Source organism: Crocodylus siamensis, chromosome 10, assembly GCF_052110815.1.
Source record: "Crocodylus siamensis isolate JL-2025a chromosome 10, ASM5211081v1, whole genome shotgun sequence".
Taxonomy (NCBI): Eukaryota; Metazoa; Chordata; order Crocodylia; family Crocodylidae; genus Crocodylus; species Crocodylus siamensis.
This window is the reverse complement of record NC_143404.1, coordinates 19,130,027-19,148,953: the sequence shown is the minus strand read 5'-3', so window position 1 is coordinate 19,148,953 and position 18,927 is coordinate 19,130,027. Positions and strand designations below refer to the sequence as shown.

The following is an 18,927-nucleotide window of genomic DNA, read 5'->3' as shown; positions in this document are numbered from 1 at the left end:
ATGCAAGCATTGTTTGCTTGTTATTGATTAAAATTACAGCCCCCATAAAAGCCTGAGAGATGCTGTGAGTGAAGAGACCTGTTCATTATTACCCGAGGTCCCTTAAAGACTCATTAATCATTCAAGGCTGACTGCACAACTCCTAGTCATTTGGAAACCCAAAGGCTCATGGGATAGCATAAGAAAGCTCATTAAGACCTAAAATTATTTAAAGGAGACTTCTGTTTCAAACCTTGTCAGAGAAGACAGCAAAAGCTGAATGCTTCACAGGGAGGAATTCAGTATAGGCTCTTGAGTGTCCACCTTAACCTAGTGTGATTGCCACTGCCTATCCAGATGGCCAGGTCGAGTCTCTTCCGAAGAGACACGGGATCGCTGGGGGGCTGGGGTCAGATTCCACAGCATGACTGAGCTGGTTCCCTGGGATAGGCCAATAATGCCATAGGGTACATGGCACCTTCCTCCCTTTGCTGCCTTCACTGCACAGTTCATCAAGCTCCATTTCAATACCTGGAAGAAGGTCACATGCAAAGTCTACCCAGACATGCTCAAAGCCCAAGTGATTTATGTCCAGCCCATTTGCTTTCTGGCACAGGGAGATTCCCTTGCCTAGACTCAGTGTCACCACTGAGATCTGAGCTAGTGAGACATATGGCTGACACTCAGAGACCTGCATGACATTACAGGATTCGTTTTCACATCTTGCTGTGGGGCACAAAAGGATGCTGTGGGGATGCTGAGGCATAGACTTGTGGTAGAGGTGGATGTGAAAGGTGGCACTGGTTACTAATAGATGACATGGTGTAACGGAACAAATGTAGCCATTAAAGAGGGAGTAGAGAGGAACTGCAGCATGGAATACAACCCCTGGGATGGGCGTTAAGAAGATGGAAGTTAAGGCAGCCTCTGGTTCTCTGAGGAATCTGGGTAACAGGCTCCAGAGATGATGGATCCCCCTCCTTGCAAGACAGTGAACTAGGTAATGTATGGTCCTATGCTGGCTACAACCTTTCCCTCCAGCTCAGTCCTGGTGAGAGGAAGGTACCCAGGAATGAGTCGACCAGCCTACAGTCCTCTCAGCTCCATTTCCCATTCAGACACCAGGACCCAGAAACATTACAAGAATAGTTTAAAATTGGCCATGGTGTCTGAACACCACTCCAGAATTACCTAAAGATCCCAATGTTTTTCTTCTCGGGTAGGGGTTTTTCTCTTTGCCTTCTGTGCCCTTCGGTTGCTTTTGGGTTATACTTCCTGGGTTTCTTCTGAAAGTTCAAAGGCTAGAAACCTGCTTTTGTTAAATCACTGGAAATCAAGATTATCCCAGAATCCCATGACTCTAGAAATGGGGGCATAAGGAAAAACACCAGAAAGTGCAAGGCTGCCAACACCAGAACTGTGCACAAGACACTCCCTCCCACTTGGGGATTTAGTAGGCTGACCATGCAGGCAGCATCCGATGGTCATACCTATCACAAGGGAATACTAACCACGGTCCTGCTGGGAACTGCTGTCATCTCAAAGCGCTCAAATTGTGGCAGGCCACAATTGGTACCTGAATGAGGAAATCCAGCTGTAGATGGACAGGGGCTTGTCCAAAGCTACCAAACAGGAGGGTGGATTTGGCAGTCCAGCCCCAGCCCTAGTCACTGTGTGTTTGTCTCATCCCAGCTAGTCCTTGATTTGCCTTCTGCACTAGCGGTGCAACCTGAAGAATGGTAGGAGATCGTTAACCACTGTACACTGCCCAGTGTGTTCTAGCGCAGGTCGGCCTGAGGCATCCAAACAACTGAAATCCCCTTCCATGATCAGTGCTGTCCTGTTCATGCCAGGCAGGTGGGACCCAAACGCCTTCCTGGAGATGCCTCCCCCTCCTTTCCTGCTTTGCACAGCCAGCTTGCTAGGGTGACAGAAGGAATGGGAGCACAGAAAAAGGAGCCACTGGGATCTTTCTGTGGTTGAGTGGTACTTGCACCAAATCCCCATGGAAGTGGGGGAGGGATCTGTCAAAGGATCAAACCCAGACTTCAGCACAATTTGGCCTACTGAATCCCTGTTAGAAGAACCACGTAGCACTGCTCAGATACCTTGGGCTCTCTCACATCATTTACATGCACTGCTGCTGCACCTCTAGCTTTTCCCTGACTCCCTGACTCCCCCGGGTGCCTGCAGCTGGCTCATTCCACCCTCCCAAGAGGGTGGCTAGCAGGATGCTTGGCTCAGGCCCTGGTATTGCTCCTTGCAGACTGAGCACCACAGCTTCTTTCCTCTACTAGCACATGACCAGCAGCCGTGTTGGATTTGTTGCCACGGCAACAGACAGGGTGGGTGGGCAGGCTCTGGAGCACTTTAGGTGAATGTATTGGGGGAAAGCATCTGAGAAATGTGCCAGTGTCATAGTGTCACCAGGAGGGCAGGTGCTGTAATTGATGGTTACGATGGTTACAATACACCACTGCAGCTGAGTTGCATCCGTGTGGTACCTGGGAGAGGAGATGTTCCCTAATTAATGCCAGCAAGGAACCTAGTTTGCAGAGACTGGGGAAGGTGGATTCCCTTGAGGATAGCACTGAATTCTAGCCCAGGTTCAGGGCAACGCGCTTTGCAGACAAATACTATGCTGCTTCTGTCCATCTGTTCATCCAACTACCCGTCCATCTATCTGCAGAGCTCAGACAGTACAGGGATGGCTATGATGCTATTGAAGAACCCGCACAGGTCCAGAGCAGCTGTAACACCCCCTGCCTGCACATGCCTGCAGACAACAGCCATCTGGAAGGAAAAAAACAGGGGAACTTTCCCAGTCCTGCCACTTGGGCTAACACAGTAACTCTCTCAGCTCTGAGTAGCAACCTCCTACCTGCTAGATGTGCACATGATCAAGCATGCTGAAACCTCTGGACCCAGTAGCAGTGCCAGGTTACCCACCCAGCCTCTTATCACCTCAGCCACTTATACTGCCTTCCTGGCGATGCTTCTGCTTCTGGTCCCATGACAGCCAGGGGAAGGAAGGGACTCCAATTCCAGATGACAGTGCTTCTCTTCCCAACCACTTCCTGTTCAGTCTGTCTTTTTAGCACTTTGGATGCTAAGTTCAGGCATATCTAGAGCCCTGTTTTATACGTAAGGAAACTGCAGGAAGAAAAAGCCCATTACCACCCCACCGCTGCAGTGACTTTCATAGATTTCATAGACATTTGGGCTGGAAGGGACCCCAGAGGATCATCAAGTCCAGCCTCCTGCCCCAGGGGCAGGAAGTCAGCAGGGATCATAGGATCCCAGAAAGATAAGCATCCAAATGGATTTTAAAGGTGTTCAAAGCGGGTGCTTGAACCGCCTCAGGTGGCAGTCTGTTCAAGCACCCACTTTGAATGCCTTCAAAACACATTTGGACGCTTATCTTGCCGAGGACTAGGATCCAAGAGCTCAGTGCCCCAGGGCACTGCAATGGACCTAATCACATAGCCTGTCTGTCATTTGTGTCACCCACACCTGTGACTGGTGGACCTAAAGATTGCACAGGGTGGGATTTAGGGAAAAGCCAATGAAAGTGGGCCAGGCCAGAGCTTCAGCCTAAGCCAGGGCTCCCTGGGGTGGTCTTGACAGCAAGTGATTGGCTTGCTCTTTGGTGGGTGAGATTCACTCACCCTGTTCCTCAGTCACTTGAAAGAAGTGAGCAGCCCCCTAGCTGCCTTGACTCACCTCTAGGACCCTGCCGCTGATGTACCGGTCGCAAGTCTCGCACTTAATGCCAAACTGGGCATGGTAGTCAGATTCGCAGTACGGAATGCCATCCCTGTGGGGAGGAGGGAGACAGAGCCCATGAGAGGGAGAAAAGTAGAAAGGAAGGAAATAACCAAGACACAAAGCAAGGTAGCCAAGACACACACCCTCCCCAGCCTGTGCATGCTACTGGCTTTCCAATGCATTTCTGCTGAGATGCTGCCCTCATTAGACTGACTAGCCCACTGAGATGTTTGCAAAGCGGTTCCCTTGCTGAAAGAGAGGGAATGAGTGACCCATGGCAGGTGGGTGGCAAGCCAAGAGCGCATCTTCTCCATTGCTCACTCAGCTTTTCCACCCCCCATCACCATTCCCCAACTTTTCCCTTAGGGTGTTCTCATGCTCTTCCAGACCCTTCCCGCCAAGGCCCTGTCCTCCAATCTTCCTCCTTTAGGCTCTTCTTGCCTGGTTGGCTCATTTTCTTCAGGCTCCTCAGCATTGCTCACTCTGCACAGGGGCAGGGCAAGGACTCCATGACAGGCTTCAACTTCATGCCTCAGTGCTCCCCCACTCTGCTCCAGCAGCAAGGGAGCAGCTCAGAGAGAAGGGCACATTTTCCTGAAAGGCAAGTGCCCGATTCCTCCACCTCAGGAGCCAGGCCAGGGCCCTACCCACAGGAGGGGACTCATGGATTCATTGCTCACAGACTCCCTGTCTGAGGGCCCCATACTGACTTGCTGTCTCCAACTTGTCATAACTACAAAGCTCACAGCCAGGTTTTGGGCTGCTGGCCCTTGATCAGCTTCAGAGCAAGGGGCAGAGCAGGCTGGGCCAGGCCAGGCCCTGGGGACAGCTGAAGCCCATGTACTGGGGCAGAAGGAGTGAACTGAGGACACAAGAGAGTTGTTCTTGTCTGCTAATGTGGCTGAATCTGCCTGTAGTGCCCTAGGGGGACTGTGGAAGCCTGACGGCAGGCGGGAGTGTTCATGAGCCAAGGCCTGAGTCAGAAACCCTGCAGCCAGCTGGCATGCCAAGAAAAAAACCCTTTCCCTGCCACTTGCTCTGGGCCTCAGAATTAGATATACAGTTGGTGGTCCACACCAAACAAGCCCGTGGCTGTCAGAGCTCCAGCATTACAGCCGTGTGCCCAGTACCACAACTCCTGAGGGCAGAGGTCCAGCTCTCCTGGTGCAACACAGCCCACACAAGCTATGGGAATCCTTCCCATATGTGGCAATTCCAGGGTGCCTATACAAGTACATCGAGGCTGCTCCATCTTGCTGTAATTACAGTGCATCAGAGCAGACTCGATTAATCGTGGTAATTACCACGCTCCAGCAGACTCCAGAGTCTTGGGTATCAGTGTCCCCATGCTGAAAAAGAGTGGTGGAGGCACTTTAACTAAAGCTCTTTGAATGAGCTTTAGCTAAAGAGCCCCCAGCACCATTTTTCAGCAGGGGGACACTGACATGTATGATGCTCCAGATGCTTTAATTAGAGCAGCTGTGGAGACACTCTAATTAAAGCACCCCACCCCCTTGCCTCCTGAAGCCCAAAGCACATGTATAGACAACCCCAAAGCCTAGGACACCTGCCTGGCTGGGTCTGACATTTCATCCAGAAGGAGCATCTATGACACGTATTCACCAGTCAGCAGTGGTTCCTCCAGCGGGGAGCAAGTGGGGGGAGTGCTGTCACAATCTGCTTCACAGGCATGGCTAGATCCTCCTCAAGTCTCCCGAGAGATGCATCTAGCATGCCCTGCCTGCATCCCTCCAGCCAGCTGTGGTACAGAAATAGGTGACCAGCTGGTTCCTTCCCAGAATCCACCTCTGGAACAGGGGCTTCTGCATCAGATCTGTGCCTGTGGTATCCACCCATTGGCCTTCGTGCACCAGGCAACACAGCCCACAAGTCCCAAGTCCTACAGCAATAGTCTTTGCCCTTCCCAGCCTTGCTCTGCCTCACTCCCTTCCCAGCAAGTGGCTGTGATTTTGGGAGGAACAAGGGGTAGAGGGGCACAGTGCTCACTTGCTGATGTACTCTCCGGTCAGAATGATCCCGCAGGTTTGGCACTTGAAGCAGCTGACGTGCCACTGCTTCTCCAGGGCCAGGAGTGATTGACCTTGCTTGATCTCCTCTTTGCAGCCCGCACAGTCTGGAGAGACAACGGACAGGAGAGAGCATGAAACCACCACAGCTTCCAAGGCAAGGGCTCAGCAACCTGAAGGACCTGGAAAACTCAGGAGAAAATCCCAAGGGTTAGCAAACTTCATGGTCTCCCAGGGAGGCCCCACTGCCACTTCCTTCTGCCTACGGTAAGACCTAGGACACTGTGCTCTAAGAATTAAAAACTCCACCCGCACTGGGGCAAATAGTGGGGCAGTGTCTCGACTTGCCTAAAATTTCAGGGAAGTGTACACGGGATTCCTAGTCTGTCACTTTGGCAGGGGGCTGTGCTCTCTTTTGAGCACCCCAGCCAGTCCTTAGAAGCCCCATAGCCCCTAGGTAGCAAACAAATCAAAGAAGCCAACACAAAGCCCTTGTGCCCTGTCCCAGGCCCTCTAGAGGGGCACTCTGGCTTTTGGCTCCCTGCACAGCACCTGGGCTTGTCTTTTAGCAGGTAGCTGCAGGCACTGCTTGCTTCCTCCTCTCAGACTATCCTTTCACAGGCTTCTCTCTCAGCCTAATGGGACAATACCTCATTATTAGAAGGCCCACAGCTGAATGCCTTTCACAGGACTGACTGCCCCTTCTTAGGGGGACAGACAACCCAGTTACAGGGAGGTAAAGAAAAGTCCCATGGGCACGAGAGAATCAAAGACACGTGACATACCCACCCCTCCAGACACTGTGTACAGGATAACATGGAGATGTGCACACACTCCACGATCTCTCTCTCACACACACGCACACACACACACACACACACACCCCTTCAAACAATTCCATGCGCGTGCAAGAAGGGAGGCCTCAGCTGAGTTATCCATTTACCCCAACACATTCTGCATTTTCCTTCCAGTGGGAATATGATTCATCAGCATATTCCCTAATTAGTCCCTGTGTTTTGCCTTCCACAGCCTGAGCTGAGGTAGAGCTGGGCTTCTCCTCCTTGGAGAGCAGGGTGGCTGGGCCAGGAATGCAGGATGCAGACCACATGTGGGCACAATGCATGGGGACTATGCCATGAACCTACAGCACAGAGCAGCAGATGCCCAAGCCTGGCCCAAGACAGAGGGGTCACTGGGTGAGTGTTCAAGAAGGGGTATCATCTTGAACCTGTTACCAGCACCAGTTCAGCACCACCAGTAGGAAACCCAGTGCTGAGCAGGGTTTACCCCTGTAAGCAGGGGGCCCAGAGGTTAAAATGACAGCAGTTTTTGACCCATGTCTGAGTCCCCACACATGGCTTCCACTAGGAGTGGGGGCTAGTGCGAAACACCTGGCAGCACCAGACTCCCTTCCTTTCCTGCTTTCCCTGGCTCCCACGGAGGCTGGCAGCAGGAAGTACATGGGTCTGAGAGCCCTGACCTTGACTCCTCTCCGCTGTTCTCTCTCCCCCCCAACAGCCCACCAGGGATAATCTAGGTTTTTCAGGGCAGCTGTCACAGGGGACAAAGGATTCCTTTGTAACCCCTTCACTGCCATTCTCCAAAGGGATTTCAGTCCTGTCCCTTGCACTGAATGCCAGGCAGTAGCTCATGGCAGCACTGAGGGTGTGCTCCATTCGGCTCACCTCAGGGCTTCACGGCTGCACTTCACCCCCCATGTCTCCAGTCTCCTGCTACTGTTGAAAGGGTAATTGGACCTAGTACACAAAGTGGCAGCAAAGCAGATTAGTTAAGCCCTGCTAGGTAGGACTTGATCCCTGCTGAGCTCTGGCATCTCCCCCCATACATTTGGTGACCGCTGCTCACCTGCTTTCCAGGGAACTGAGGGAGCCTCTCAGCAGCAGCCAGTGGCCTTGCTTTTGGGGTATCTTTGCCCTTGAGCTATTGAGCCAACTACTTCCACAGTGTTTCCCTCACTTCTGCCAGGGGTCTGTGGCCCTGCAGCCTGGGTGATGACCATGGCTTGGGACCAGAGCAAGGGCAGATGTCACCCTGGCCCAGGCACATCCTGGATACTGTCTGCAGCTGGCTATGAATAATTCATGGTGCCCACAGGTAACCTCAGCTCCACAGCCTGGAGAAAGCGTCTCTGGGAGTGGATTCCAGAGGAGGATGTGGTCACCTGACTAGGACGGGATGGAGAAATCAGAGGGAGGGGGAAGAGTTAAACACTCATGGATTCCCTTTCCTTTCCCATGGCCAAGAGCAGGCTAAAGGACACCAGGGAACAGCGACTCAGTGCTCTGCACTCCCCTGCTTTGGCTCTGATACACCTGGCCTGGCTGCTTCCAGTGCTAGCCTCTGCTGCCTGTCATGTCTGAATCCAGCAGGCATGTCCCAGCTGAAGCGTGGCTTTTGCTGGCCTCTCCTGCCTGTGCCAAAGAGAGTGTAGTATAGTGGGATACCACCATTAGAGCTATGTGTCAGGGTCACATATTTAGATCAGTGGTCCCGCTAGACTAGCACATGCTCTGTGACAACAGCCAATGCCAGACACCTCAGGAAAACCCCTGAGATGCACCATTATTGGAAAACCTGCCTGGAGGGAATCTTTCTTCATAAACCCATTAGCTAGTAGCTGACTCCTTCCCTGAAGCAGGAGAATTTTGTTTTAAAATCCTAACCCATGCAACTCAGGCCTCTCCACTGACAGTACCAGGGTAGTGAAGTAGAGACAACAGCAAACACCTGACAGAGAAGGGGGAGGTTTAGCAGAAGGGGCTGGTTCTATTAAAGTTACAAGATTCAAACAATAAATGGGATTTTGCCTTCCCCTGCTCTTCCATCTGAGAGGTCACTGAACCTTGCTGAGTGATGTTTGTGATATGGATCAGACCCATGCTGGGAAAGCCCATAGTTCAGGGCCCCAGACCATGACCAGAGGCATCAGGTATGGAAGCAAAAATGGCAAGCGCTGGCCCCCTTCACATGATGATAACAGGTAGCCAAAGCTTTGGACTCTGCCTGTTCCTACTAAATCAATACTAGGACTTTCATGTGGTTACCACAAAGGTTTGGGCACACATCCAGTAGCATGACCAGAGTTTGACTACTGGGTCATCAGCCCCAGGTGCCAATTTGAGCGGGCACAAGAAAAGCAGTCTAGAGCACAGCAACTGCTATTTCCTTGCTGAATTCTGACTGGAGAAAGAAAAAAACCTGATGAAAGCATCATTTTCCAGAGAAGGTTCTTCTAAGCAGACAAATCCACCCCCTTTGGTGTGGTCTCCTACTGCTGTCCATTGCAAATGTGCTTGCAGGCTCTGGCACTAATGCCATTAGGACTTCTTTCACTACCTTTCCTGGCTCTTCCTAGCATGGCCAGCCTGGCATCTGACTGGCACAGCCATGATGTGCCAGCCCTTCTTTTGAACACCTGCTGAACAGCAGAGTATTTGGAGTGGGTCTGTCTCACTGCCATGGTCCAAGTCACGATGGGTTTATCCTGGTCTCAGCTGTGACCCTTTCTGGTGCTGCAGAGCAGGAAGAGTTACCACTGAGATGGCGTGTGCCCTGACCACTCAGCAGCTGGGTCCTGCTGACATGACAGGCGCTTGGTCACCAAGGTATGGCATGGTTCCCAACTCCTTCAGCCTTCTGCATGAGAGTTATGCTGCCACAGTTCTCCCCAAAGACTTGGATCGCAACAGACACTGTTCAGGTGGGCGCCAGCAAAGCACAGGCTGGTTATTAACTCATCGCAACTTCCTTCCTGCTCCCTCAAGATGGGCTCCTACTAACAGCAGCATGAAGCTCAGGGATTACTAGAGCTAAGCATCAGACATTAGGCTGGTTTCAGCTAAGATGCAACCAGCCAGGAAAATCTTTACATTACAGGCAGGCAGACTCCAGGGACAATGGGCACATCTCTAACGCTCCTGCGGCTTCACGAAGGCGCCACTGGAAAGCACGGCCCTGCCCGGCTGAGCCAAATCCAGAAGCGAGGCAGCAAGGCTGCCCTGAGGGCCCCCTCAAGCTCTCTGTCTCCAGCGGACTCACGAACTGTGCTCTCAGGGTGACTCTGCTGCCTCGTTTCTGGGTTTGGTGCAGACTGAGTAGGGGCAGGTGAAGGGAGCGCGCTTCTTGGCAATGTCTCAGGAGAGCTGTGGAAGCAGCTCGGACAAGCCAAAAGAGAGAGAGGCAAGAGCTTTCAGAGCCAAAGTGCGGCACCATGGACACAAAACAGACCGAGACAGAAAAAGGGGGGTGGGGAAGAGGCAAAAGGAAGAAAGTTACAAATAAAACAAACACTAAGAAGGCCTGAAGTCAGAGCCCAAGCCCATGAAAGCCAGCGGGGCCATTCCACTGCTCTCTGGAAGCTTTGGACCAGGTCTTGTATAACGGGCAAACCAGGCCTGGCTTTTCAAGACCAGCTCTCATAGTCAGGTACAGGAAATAAATAAACACCTGTGCAAGTTGGTGCTCAGGTATAGAGGGAGAGAACCTGGAGCTCAGTTCAATTCCTATGAGCTGAACTTGAAGAAAGCAAGCAAGCAAGCAGCTTTCTTTGATGGCCACCCTCTTTTCTTGAGCAGCCAGAAGCACTGGGTACTAGGCCAGGCACTTTCCTGTTGCCTATTACAAGTGAGCTGAGCCCTTTTCTGATGCTGCTGAGCTGTGCACCCATTTTTTGATTTTCCTAAATGAGACTGTCCCTGGACCACCTGCATCAGGCCTGGTAAAGCCCAGCATTCACAGTGGGACCATGCCACTCTGCCCTGCCACTCCTTACTGCCAGATAAGGGTTTGGGTACTGTCCCAGCAGCCTTGTGCTGCCTTCAAACCTTCCCTGAGACAGCTTTGGGCTGCAACAGGCTCTCCTTGTTCATTAATAAATGAGGGAATTCTAGACATCAGCGGCAACCTGCAAAGCCACAGGAAAATGGCTGGTGGAGCTGAGACTGCCTCCCTTACTAGCCCACAAATTGACTAGAAACTATGCTGCATCCTAATGCAGGAGCATTTCTTATGATCACCCCAGGGAGAAATCTGGTGTGAGACACACATGTAGCACCAGAGGAGCAACGCATAAGACTGGCCGTTCGCTAGGGCAGATGTCTGTTCCAGTGCTGCCTCTGGCTGCTTCTGTGGCTAGGAAAGCATGGGTTTGTAACTGCGTTAGGAAGCACATTTCTCCCAGCCAAGAAGTACATTTAAGGAAACAGCAGGGAGCAAACATAGATCATGCTGTCTACAGTACAATCGGATCCAGATCCAGCCGGCTCTGCCTGCCACTGCTGGATCTTGCACAGGCACAGTCCACCCCAGCCACAATCACTTAGCATGGAGCAGTGGCCACTGCAGTCACCTGAAAACACCATCTGCAAAGTCATCGTTCATTAACCCTTTGTAGCCATTGCACAAGAGAGTGAGATCAAATCTGTCTGACTTACGGCTTGGCCCATGAATCTTGATGGGCTTGGTGCTGATCAGTGAATGGGAACAGTTTTGGCAGACACAATCTTTCCCACTGAACGTCACTTTGTCTCCAATGGGGAACGGCTTCCTGCAGCCAAGGAGAAGGGAGGAAAGCATGAGAAACACACACTGCCTACTCAGAACTTGTCCCAGGCTCTGAGGTAGCTTCCCAGGTCAGGCTGTCATCCTGATCCCTTCCATGGGCCTCTGCTTCTTCCTTCATGGGGCAGCCACTCAGGGTAAGAGCCACTGGCTGCAGTGGGATTAGTCCCACTGAGGAGTTGGACTGCAGAGGGAGGAGCAGCACTATCTCCTGTCTGCTAAGGGCACAGGCTGTGCCAGGGAAGTGGGGAAGGAAAAAGGAGGGCAGCAGGTCTGGGGAGAAGCAGAAAGGGCATAAGAGATGTGAAGAACTGGACATGCAGTGTGTGTATATGCTTGGAGAGGGAAGTAGTTACAAAGCAACAGAATGATATGGGGGAGGGCAAATTATGTAGGAAGCGTCCATATGAATATGTACAGCCAGAGAATGAACACACGCACACTTCTGCACCCAATCATTTCCACCCACCAACAGTCCCACACTTTCAGATGCACATGCCCAAAGACACAGTGATGCACATGCACAAACGTGCAGAAACACAAGAATGCGAATGCACTAATGTGCATGTGCAAACACAGTAGTAGAGACCACACATGCACTGACATATGCAGTCATGGTGGCCATCTCTGTTGTGCTCCTTTGCCGGGGTGGCAGGGAGCATACCAAGCTGTGCGACAGAGTGAGCAGTGCTGCTTGGATACCAGCACACAGAGCCCAGCAGCTTTCTACCCAGAGGCAGCCACAGACCCAGGATAACTACCTGCCCTGAAAGGCATGGGGTGTGGCCCACACCTGGAGGGCACCTCCTTTCTGTATCCTCACAGACTGTATGTGTGCATGCAGGAGCCCAGAAGCAGCGTCTTCTAGCTGGTTTTTCTTCAGCATATGTCAAATTCCCTTCTCCATGCTGCTAAGCCAGGCTTGCTCACAGCCTGGGGCACTGGCCCCTGCCTAGTCCTGCTGCCAGTACTCCAATCCCTGGGGAGTGGCTACCCTGTGCTAGCCTTGTTTCTGATGGTTCAGGAGAGCTAGTTTCTTGTTGTCTGGATTCAGCGCCCACAGCTGTTACCAGGGGAGAATGTGAATAATGGCAAGCTCAGCTGTGACCCTTCTTTGGCACATAAACGGGTGCCTCAGTTGAAGGGATAAGGTAAGAGAGAGCCCGTTTGGATTCATGCTGTGTCCAGGCCCCACCACAAAATAAAACATGGAGGTCCTGCTGGTTTCAATAAATGGTGAGTCTGAGGGGTCCTCAGCCTGTGTTCTTAGAAAGGCGCCTGTGTCCCAGCCCCCTCACCCTCTTCAGAGCAGCTCTGCTCAAAGGAGGCCCAGAGTTGAAAGAGTTGTGGGTGGGCTGCAGATCAACCCTGCAGCTGGGCTGTGGCGGGGGTCCCTGAACTGGGAGAGCAGGGGTAGAGGCATATGAGTCAGGAAGGAATAAGACCAAGAGGATATCTAAGTGGCTGGTTCCATCCACTCTGCTCATTAGCAATCCCTTAATTAACTCACAACATTTTGAATGGCAAAATAATAGAGCTGTCCCCTCCAGCATTACTGAGAGATGTGCTGGTGGATCCGAGAGTTCATCCCAAGCAGACAGATTGTTGTGACACTAGTAACCCTTGAACTTCTGGTCTAACAGCTCCCCGTGTTCACACTAGCCACCAGTGACTCAGCATGTGACATTTATCCCATCCACCATTAGCCCTCCTTGTTTCCAATGTGCTCTTCATCCAGCTGATGTGCCTGAGCACTAAATCACAGCCACTGTGAACAGGGAATACTGCGGCAAGTCAGCTCACTCCCTCCCACACACAGGCTGGCTCCCAAAGACCCAGGGTTGTAAAAATCTTAGCATCCTGTCTACTCAGGAGCAGGCTTTCCCTGCTCATTTTCCTCCCTGTCTCTCACAAACACATTTATGTGCAACATCTCTGAGCATGAGGGTCTGGATAAGCTTCTCCCACACAAGATGCCCTGCATCTCACCCTGAGCTGCAGCCCTCAGCTGCTCCATTCTGCCCCCCACCCCCTCGATCTCTTGATGCCCCTCACTCCAGCCCTGCAGGTCTCCCCCCACTTCAGCCCTGTCCCTGTTAGGGGTGGATAGCTTTGATTTACTGTTGTGCATTATGCAAAACCAGGGGGCAAACCCACTTTCACCAGTAAGGCAAGATAGGACTGGAAGCTCTAATTTACTTCAGTGCCTCCCTGGGACTTCCATAAAAGCAGGAACTGGAAGACATGTTTATTGGCATGCCAGATTTAGGAGTGTGGTGAGGAGATAAAGACCAATGAATTTATACCTGAGCCCCTCACACCTTGCTCCAGCATCCTTGGTGGGAAGAGCACATTTTACTACACCTAAAGCACTCATTAGGGCAGTGCAAAATTTTTTGCTCCAAAGCTGGTGCCTTCCCCATGTCCAGAGTAAGCATGAGGCAGTCACACCTGCAACTCACCTGCATGTGGTGCACACAAAGCACTTGGGGTGGTAGGTCCTGCCCAGGGCAGAGATGACCTCTCCAGTGATGAAGTCCCCGCAGCTGTCGCACCGAGTCCCGTAGAGCTGCTGGTAGTCATGGGTGCAGATGTACTCTTGGTTCTTGAAGAAGAAGCCTGACTGGGCAAGGTCACAGCCGCACACTGGACAGGGAGGAAACATACCCATGAAGGAGAAGAGTCAGCCTGCCTGGCACTGTTCCAAGCTGGACATGCTTCCTCCATGAATGTCTAAAAGGGGCAGTCCAGGGAGACCTTCCTGGGTCAAGGCAAATTGACTGAGGAGTCCAGCAATGCTGGCATAGTCAAAGCAACTCAGAAATGTTCTGGGAGTTTGCTAGTGCTTGTTGCATCCCAATTGCACCAGCACAAAAGGTGTGTGGGTTGCAACCCTCACCTAGGCACATGGGAGCTTGGCACTAAGCCGCAGAGAATAAGCATGAAGGCACTTTGCTCATCAAAGCCAGCTGGGCTGGATTTCTCTACACAGCTCACCAGCTGTGCCCTAGGATACACAGGTGGGTTGTAGGTAAAAGGATCCCTTAGCAGTTGTTTCTCAATACGATTCTTCCAAGGACCTGACCAAGAGCCTTGGGGGTGGGAATCTTGCTTAGCTACTGCTGATATTGCAGCTGGCTTCTTCCACTACACAGCCAGCCAGCCCTGCAGCAGTAACAACTGCAGGGCCACTGGCACCTCCTTCAGCCCCACAAGATGTCACTGTTGGGTCACTGGCAAGGTCCAGGATGGAGCTCCAGGATTTGGGAGGGCTGCGCACTGCTGAGAGGAAATTCCAGGGCCGCGAGGGGAACTGCCGGTACACCGCACCCTTCTAGCCTGCAGAGCGCTAAGGCAGCGCAGCCTGGTGGGAACGGACATGAGCTGGGCCAGTGTGGGAGCTTGAACTATCCCCACCAGACCCACGACACCTGGAGAGAGATCTGCTCCACCTCGCTCCACACATTTTGCCTTCAAAAAATTAGGAAAGGCAAATAAATTCCTTCCATGCTCAGGAAACTGAAGGCCTCGTCATATTGCTAGAGCTAGGCTTTTCCAGGGTGGAAGCCATGCAAGCTTCCACCACACAGACCCATTAATGCCCCCTCCCCATCTCTCTTCTAGGACTTAGGAATGACAGCCTCTTCCTGCAGACTAGGAAAGCTGCCATGTTACCATAAGAGATTCCCAGTGGCTTTAGGGCGCAAGCCAACCAGGAGGTGGGCAAGCTACCGTGCCAGGTTTGGAAAGGTGGGTAGCAGCTAGACTCCACATGCTGGTACAGCACGTGCCATGCAGATTATTATTTTTTATTTAATTTGTATCCAAGACCAAATTAGCCAAAAACTAATTGCAAATCCAAGTGTCCAGAACCATAAGTGGGTCTACCACCAGCAAACATCCTGCACCTGCACCTGGGGTTTCAGATGTTTCCAAAACCTTTGGCAGGCATCCTACTTGCAGGCCCAAGCCTAGAGGCTTGGGGTTTGGATGCCCCTGAGTTTTGCTTGCTCTTAGCCATAAGGCCCTCGGAGCAAGCAAGGGAGGAGACTCCCATTTCCTTAAACTGGGTTTAAAGCTGCTGCTGCACCTCGGCGGATACTGAACCATGCCAGAAGGGCAGTTCTCCTGTGAAGTGGTTCAGGAAAACTGCCTTCTTGGACAGAGATGAGCCTGATTTCAAGTCATCTCACACTGGCCTGAAGCAGTGGTTCAGCCCTGACTGCTTGGCCTCTCTACCTGGGCTAACAAGGTGGCCACGAATGCTGGCTTGTGTGCTACAGACAGGGAGTCACCAAACACAGTTTACACAGGCTACAGCCTGACCATATGATGGTGATACCAGGAAGCTGCTACTGAACTGGGTCTGAATTTAAATTGCTGAACTGAAGATGAAGGACTTTGAGATGAGTGACTAGAAGCTCTTGTCTTCCCATTATCTTCTCAGCTATGGCAACGCCTGCACCTCATTATCATGCTCTAATCCAGGTGTGTCAAAGATCCATCTTGTGGGTTAGTTCAGGCCCTGGGTCTTGAGCTGACCACATGTGGCACATGCTGGACCATCCCTGCATGCAGGGCCCTGGACACATGCATGCAGTACCCACTCCAGGACCGACATGCATGAAGCACCCACATGGGGACAGTATGGGACCTCCCCCACATGCTGCTTCTGGTGCCCACAGCTGGTCCAGGATTACATCACATGCAGCACCCACTCTGGCCAGTCCGGGATGCATGCACCATAGGTCTGGACTGGCTGGAGCAGATGCCGTGTATGGTGTAGTCCCAGATGCACCAAAGTAGGCGCTGCACGCAGCTTGCATCCTGGACCAACTGGAGTGGGTGCTGGGTCTAGCATGTGGGGCATGGGGAGTCCATGGGCCTAATCTGGCCTTTGGGACCAGCCCCGCACCATTTATCTAGCCTGTGGGATTGAATGAGTTTAACTTTCTTGCTCCAACTGTTACAACACAACAGGAGTCCAGCCTGCACTCAGTGAGGCTGGGGGCACTTAGAGCGGCTGGATGTGAATGGCAGACTCCTTTGGAGGGCCTCAGAAATTCAGCAGCCCTTGAGATGGTGCTGAAACTAAGCAGCTCAGTGCCCTGCCAGCCTGGGATGGGAGGGGGTGTCTCCTCTGCCCTGCCAGGAACTCCCCTCCCCTACAAGCTTCTGCCGAAATGCCTCCAGCCACGTGGCTCCACTCCCCATCTCCCACCTCCCACATGTAGCAGCCTTTGGCAATGCCCTCCTTCTCCTGGCGGGGCTGGCAGTGGCCCATAGTGAGAGGAGGGGACTCGAAGCAGCCAGCACTGCTGCTTCGCTGGCAAAGAGCCCTTGGGCAGAACAAAAGAAACCGCCTCCTCATTCCTCTTGCTGGATTCTCCAGAGACTAGATACCACCATGACGAGGACAGATGGACAGAGAGGCTTCTGCCATGGCGCAGAGGCAAGAACATCACAAGCAGGCTTCAGCCCTCTTTGCACCAGCAACTTGAACTACATTATCAGCGACAGCGTTCAGCAATGGCTGTCAAGTGCTCAGGGTGGAGGGGAGGGAGGGGGTTGGGGGAAGTCTTCAGGGGGAGGAAGAGACAGGCTGGAATGGGAGCTGGGGGAAGGTGAGGAAGGAGGATTTCCTCTCATTATTTATTCCCTTTCACTTTGAAATGAGACGGAGAACACTGCCAAGCTCCCCCCTGGTGGCTCCGTATCCCCTTTGAAGCTGGAGACAGTCTGAGCTCTTTGTCTGGAGGAAGAGTTTTCTGCTCCTGGCAGATACCGTAGCGGGGGGAGGGGTTTCTCCAGCCACCCTCTGTGCACCTGTAGACCAGCATTGAGAGCGCTGGGCTGGAACCAGCGTGTGTGTGGGAACATGCATACGTGAGCTCCCCATGTTTGTACACGCGTGCGTGCATACATGACTGCAAGAGATAACATAGGCACAGAGGGCACTTGTACACGTGACAGCTGTCACGATGGTCATGTGATGAAAATATCATTTGTGTGGCTTAAAGCCATCACACATTACACATGCACCAGTATGGAGGGTTTTAGAGGAGTTTGCATCATTGCAAACTAAACTACATGAGGATGGGGTGCTTGTATACACAATGGGGTTTAGACCTCAGGGTTTTATTTTATGTCCCCTAATTGAAACAGTGGGTTTTTAATTGAAACCCGCCATTTCAATTTTTCCGTCACATTACAGCAAGGGGTCTATTCCCTTTTTTTCTGTCAGAGCCAGAGCCTGCCCGCCGCTGGGGGGTGTGCTGCTGGTGAGCTGAATGGCCCCAGAGCTGCAGGGGGGGGCCCCATCCTTCCCTTTGTGGTTGTGGCACTCCCTGGGGCTGCCCAGGTTGGCCTGCTAGTGGGCCAGGTGCTGCCCCAGCTCGGAGGCACTACCCAACCTGATCCAATTCTTCCTCAACCCTGAGTTTGGACAGCACCCAGCCTGCTAGCAGCCTGCCCAGGCCACCATGGAGGGAAGGCCCACGGCTTCCCACAGCTCAGGGGCTGCTTGGCCCACTGGCAGCTCACCCTCCAGCCGGGGAAGAGGCAGGCAGGCTCTGCCAGAAAAAAAGAGGATCGGGCCCTGCACTGCTTCTGCCTTCAGCGGATTCCTGTAGCCAGCAGGATGCCTGGAGTCACCCAGCAATGGGCTGGCTTGCCCCTGGGGCAGCACAGAAAGGTGGCAGAAGGGCAGCTGGGTGTGCTGGCAGCTGGAGAAGGTGGCAGGGATGGTACAGGGGGTGCAGGGCCACATGGGCTGGCTGCTAGCTGTCCAGGTGCTGCCCCAGCTCAAAGGCACCTGATCCAACACTTAGTCAAGCCTGCCTGGGCTTCCAACGCCCCATGCACCATCCCTGCCACCTTTTCTGGCTGCCAGCACACCCAGCTTGCCCCTGGGGCAGTGTGGGCAGGTGGCAGGAGGCAGGCTGTGCTGGTGTCCTGAGACACGAGCAGCTGGGGGCTGAGCTGGGGGGTGAGACATCTTGCAGCTGGGGGGTGAGCTGATAGCTGCATCATTGCAATTTGCAATGTTGCAAACTAAAGTACATTGGGATGTAGTTTAGTTTGCAATAATGCAAATTAATTTAAATTAATTTAAACCCCCCAAAACTCTTGCATATGTAGAGTGTGATGCCATTAAGCTACAGAAAGTGACATTTTCATCATGTGTACGTGATAATGGTGTCATGTCTACAAGTGCCTATGTTAGTGAGGGCTTGATCCTTTTTTTTTTTTTTTTTTTTTATTTAATCGGAGCCAGAAGCTACCCACGGCCAAGGGTTGAGCTGCTGCAGGTGGGCTGAGTGGCTCCTGAGCTGTATGGGGCCCCAGTCCTTCTCTCCACAACAGTGGCAACCCCCAGGGCCACTGAGGTGGGCTGCTAGTAGGCTGGGTGCTGCCCCAGTTTGGAGGGAAGGACCGGGGTTCCCCGCAGCTCAGGGGCCATTCAACCTGCCAGCCGCTCACCCCTCCCCGACTGTGGGCAGGCTCTGGCTCCAACAGCAACAAAAAAAGAATCAGGGACATCACTATAACATAATGGAATAATTGAAACCGT

The 18,927-nt window shown here is 52.6% G+C and overlaps 1 protein-coding gene across 4 annotated transcripts in view; it reads right to left on the bottom strand.

The window, feature by feature from the left end:
* The window catches only part of ABLIM3 (actin binding LIM protein family member 3), a 103,345-nt gene that overhangs the window by 29,750 nt on the left and 54,668 nt on the right, over window positions 1–18,927 (bottom strand). For all 4 annotated transcript variants that reach the window (XM_090064871.1, XM_090064867.1, XM_090064868.1 and 1 more), the window contains exons 4-7: window positions 13,817–14,000; window positions 11,228–11,340; window positions 5,755–5,881; window positions 3,703–3,796 (exon numbers count right to left, since the gene is read on the bottom strand). In XM_090064871.1, coding sequence (XP_089920997.1) covers window positions 3,703–3,796; window positions 5,755–5,881; window positions 11,228–11,340; window positions 13,817–14,000 — 518 coding nt within the window. The remainder of the gene's footprint in view (window positions 1–3,702; window positions 3,797–5,754; window positions 5,882–11,227; window positions 11,341–13,816; window positions 14,001–18,927) is intronic.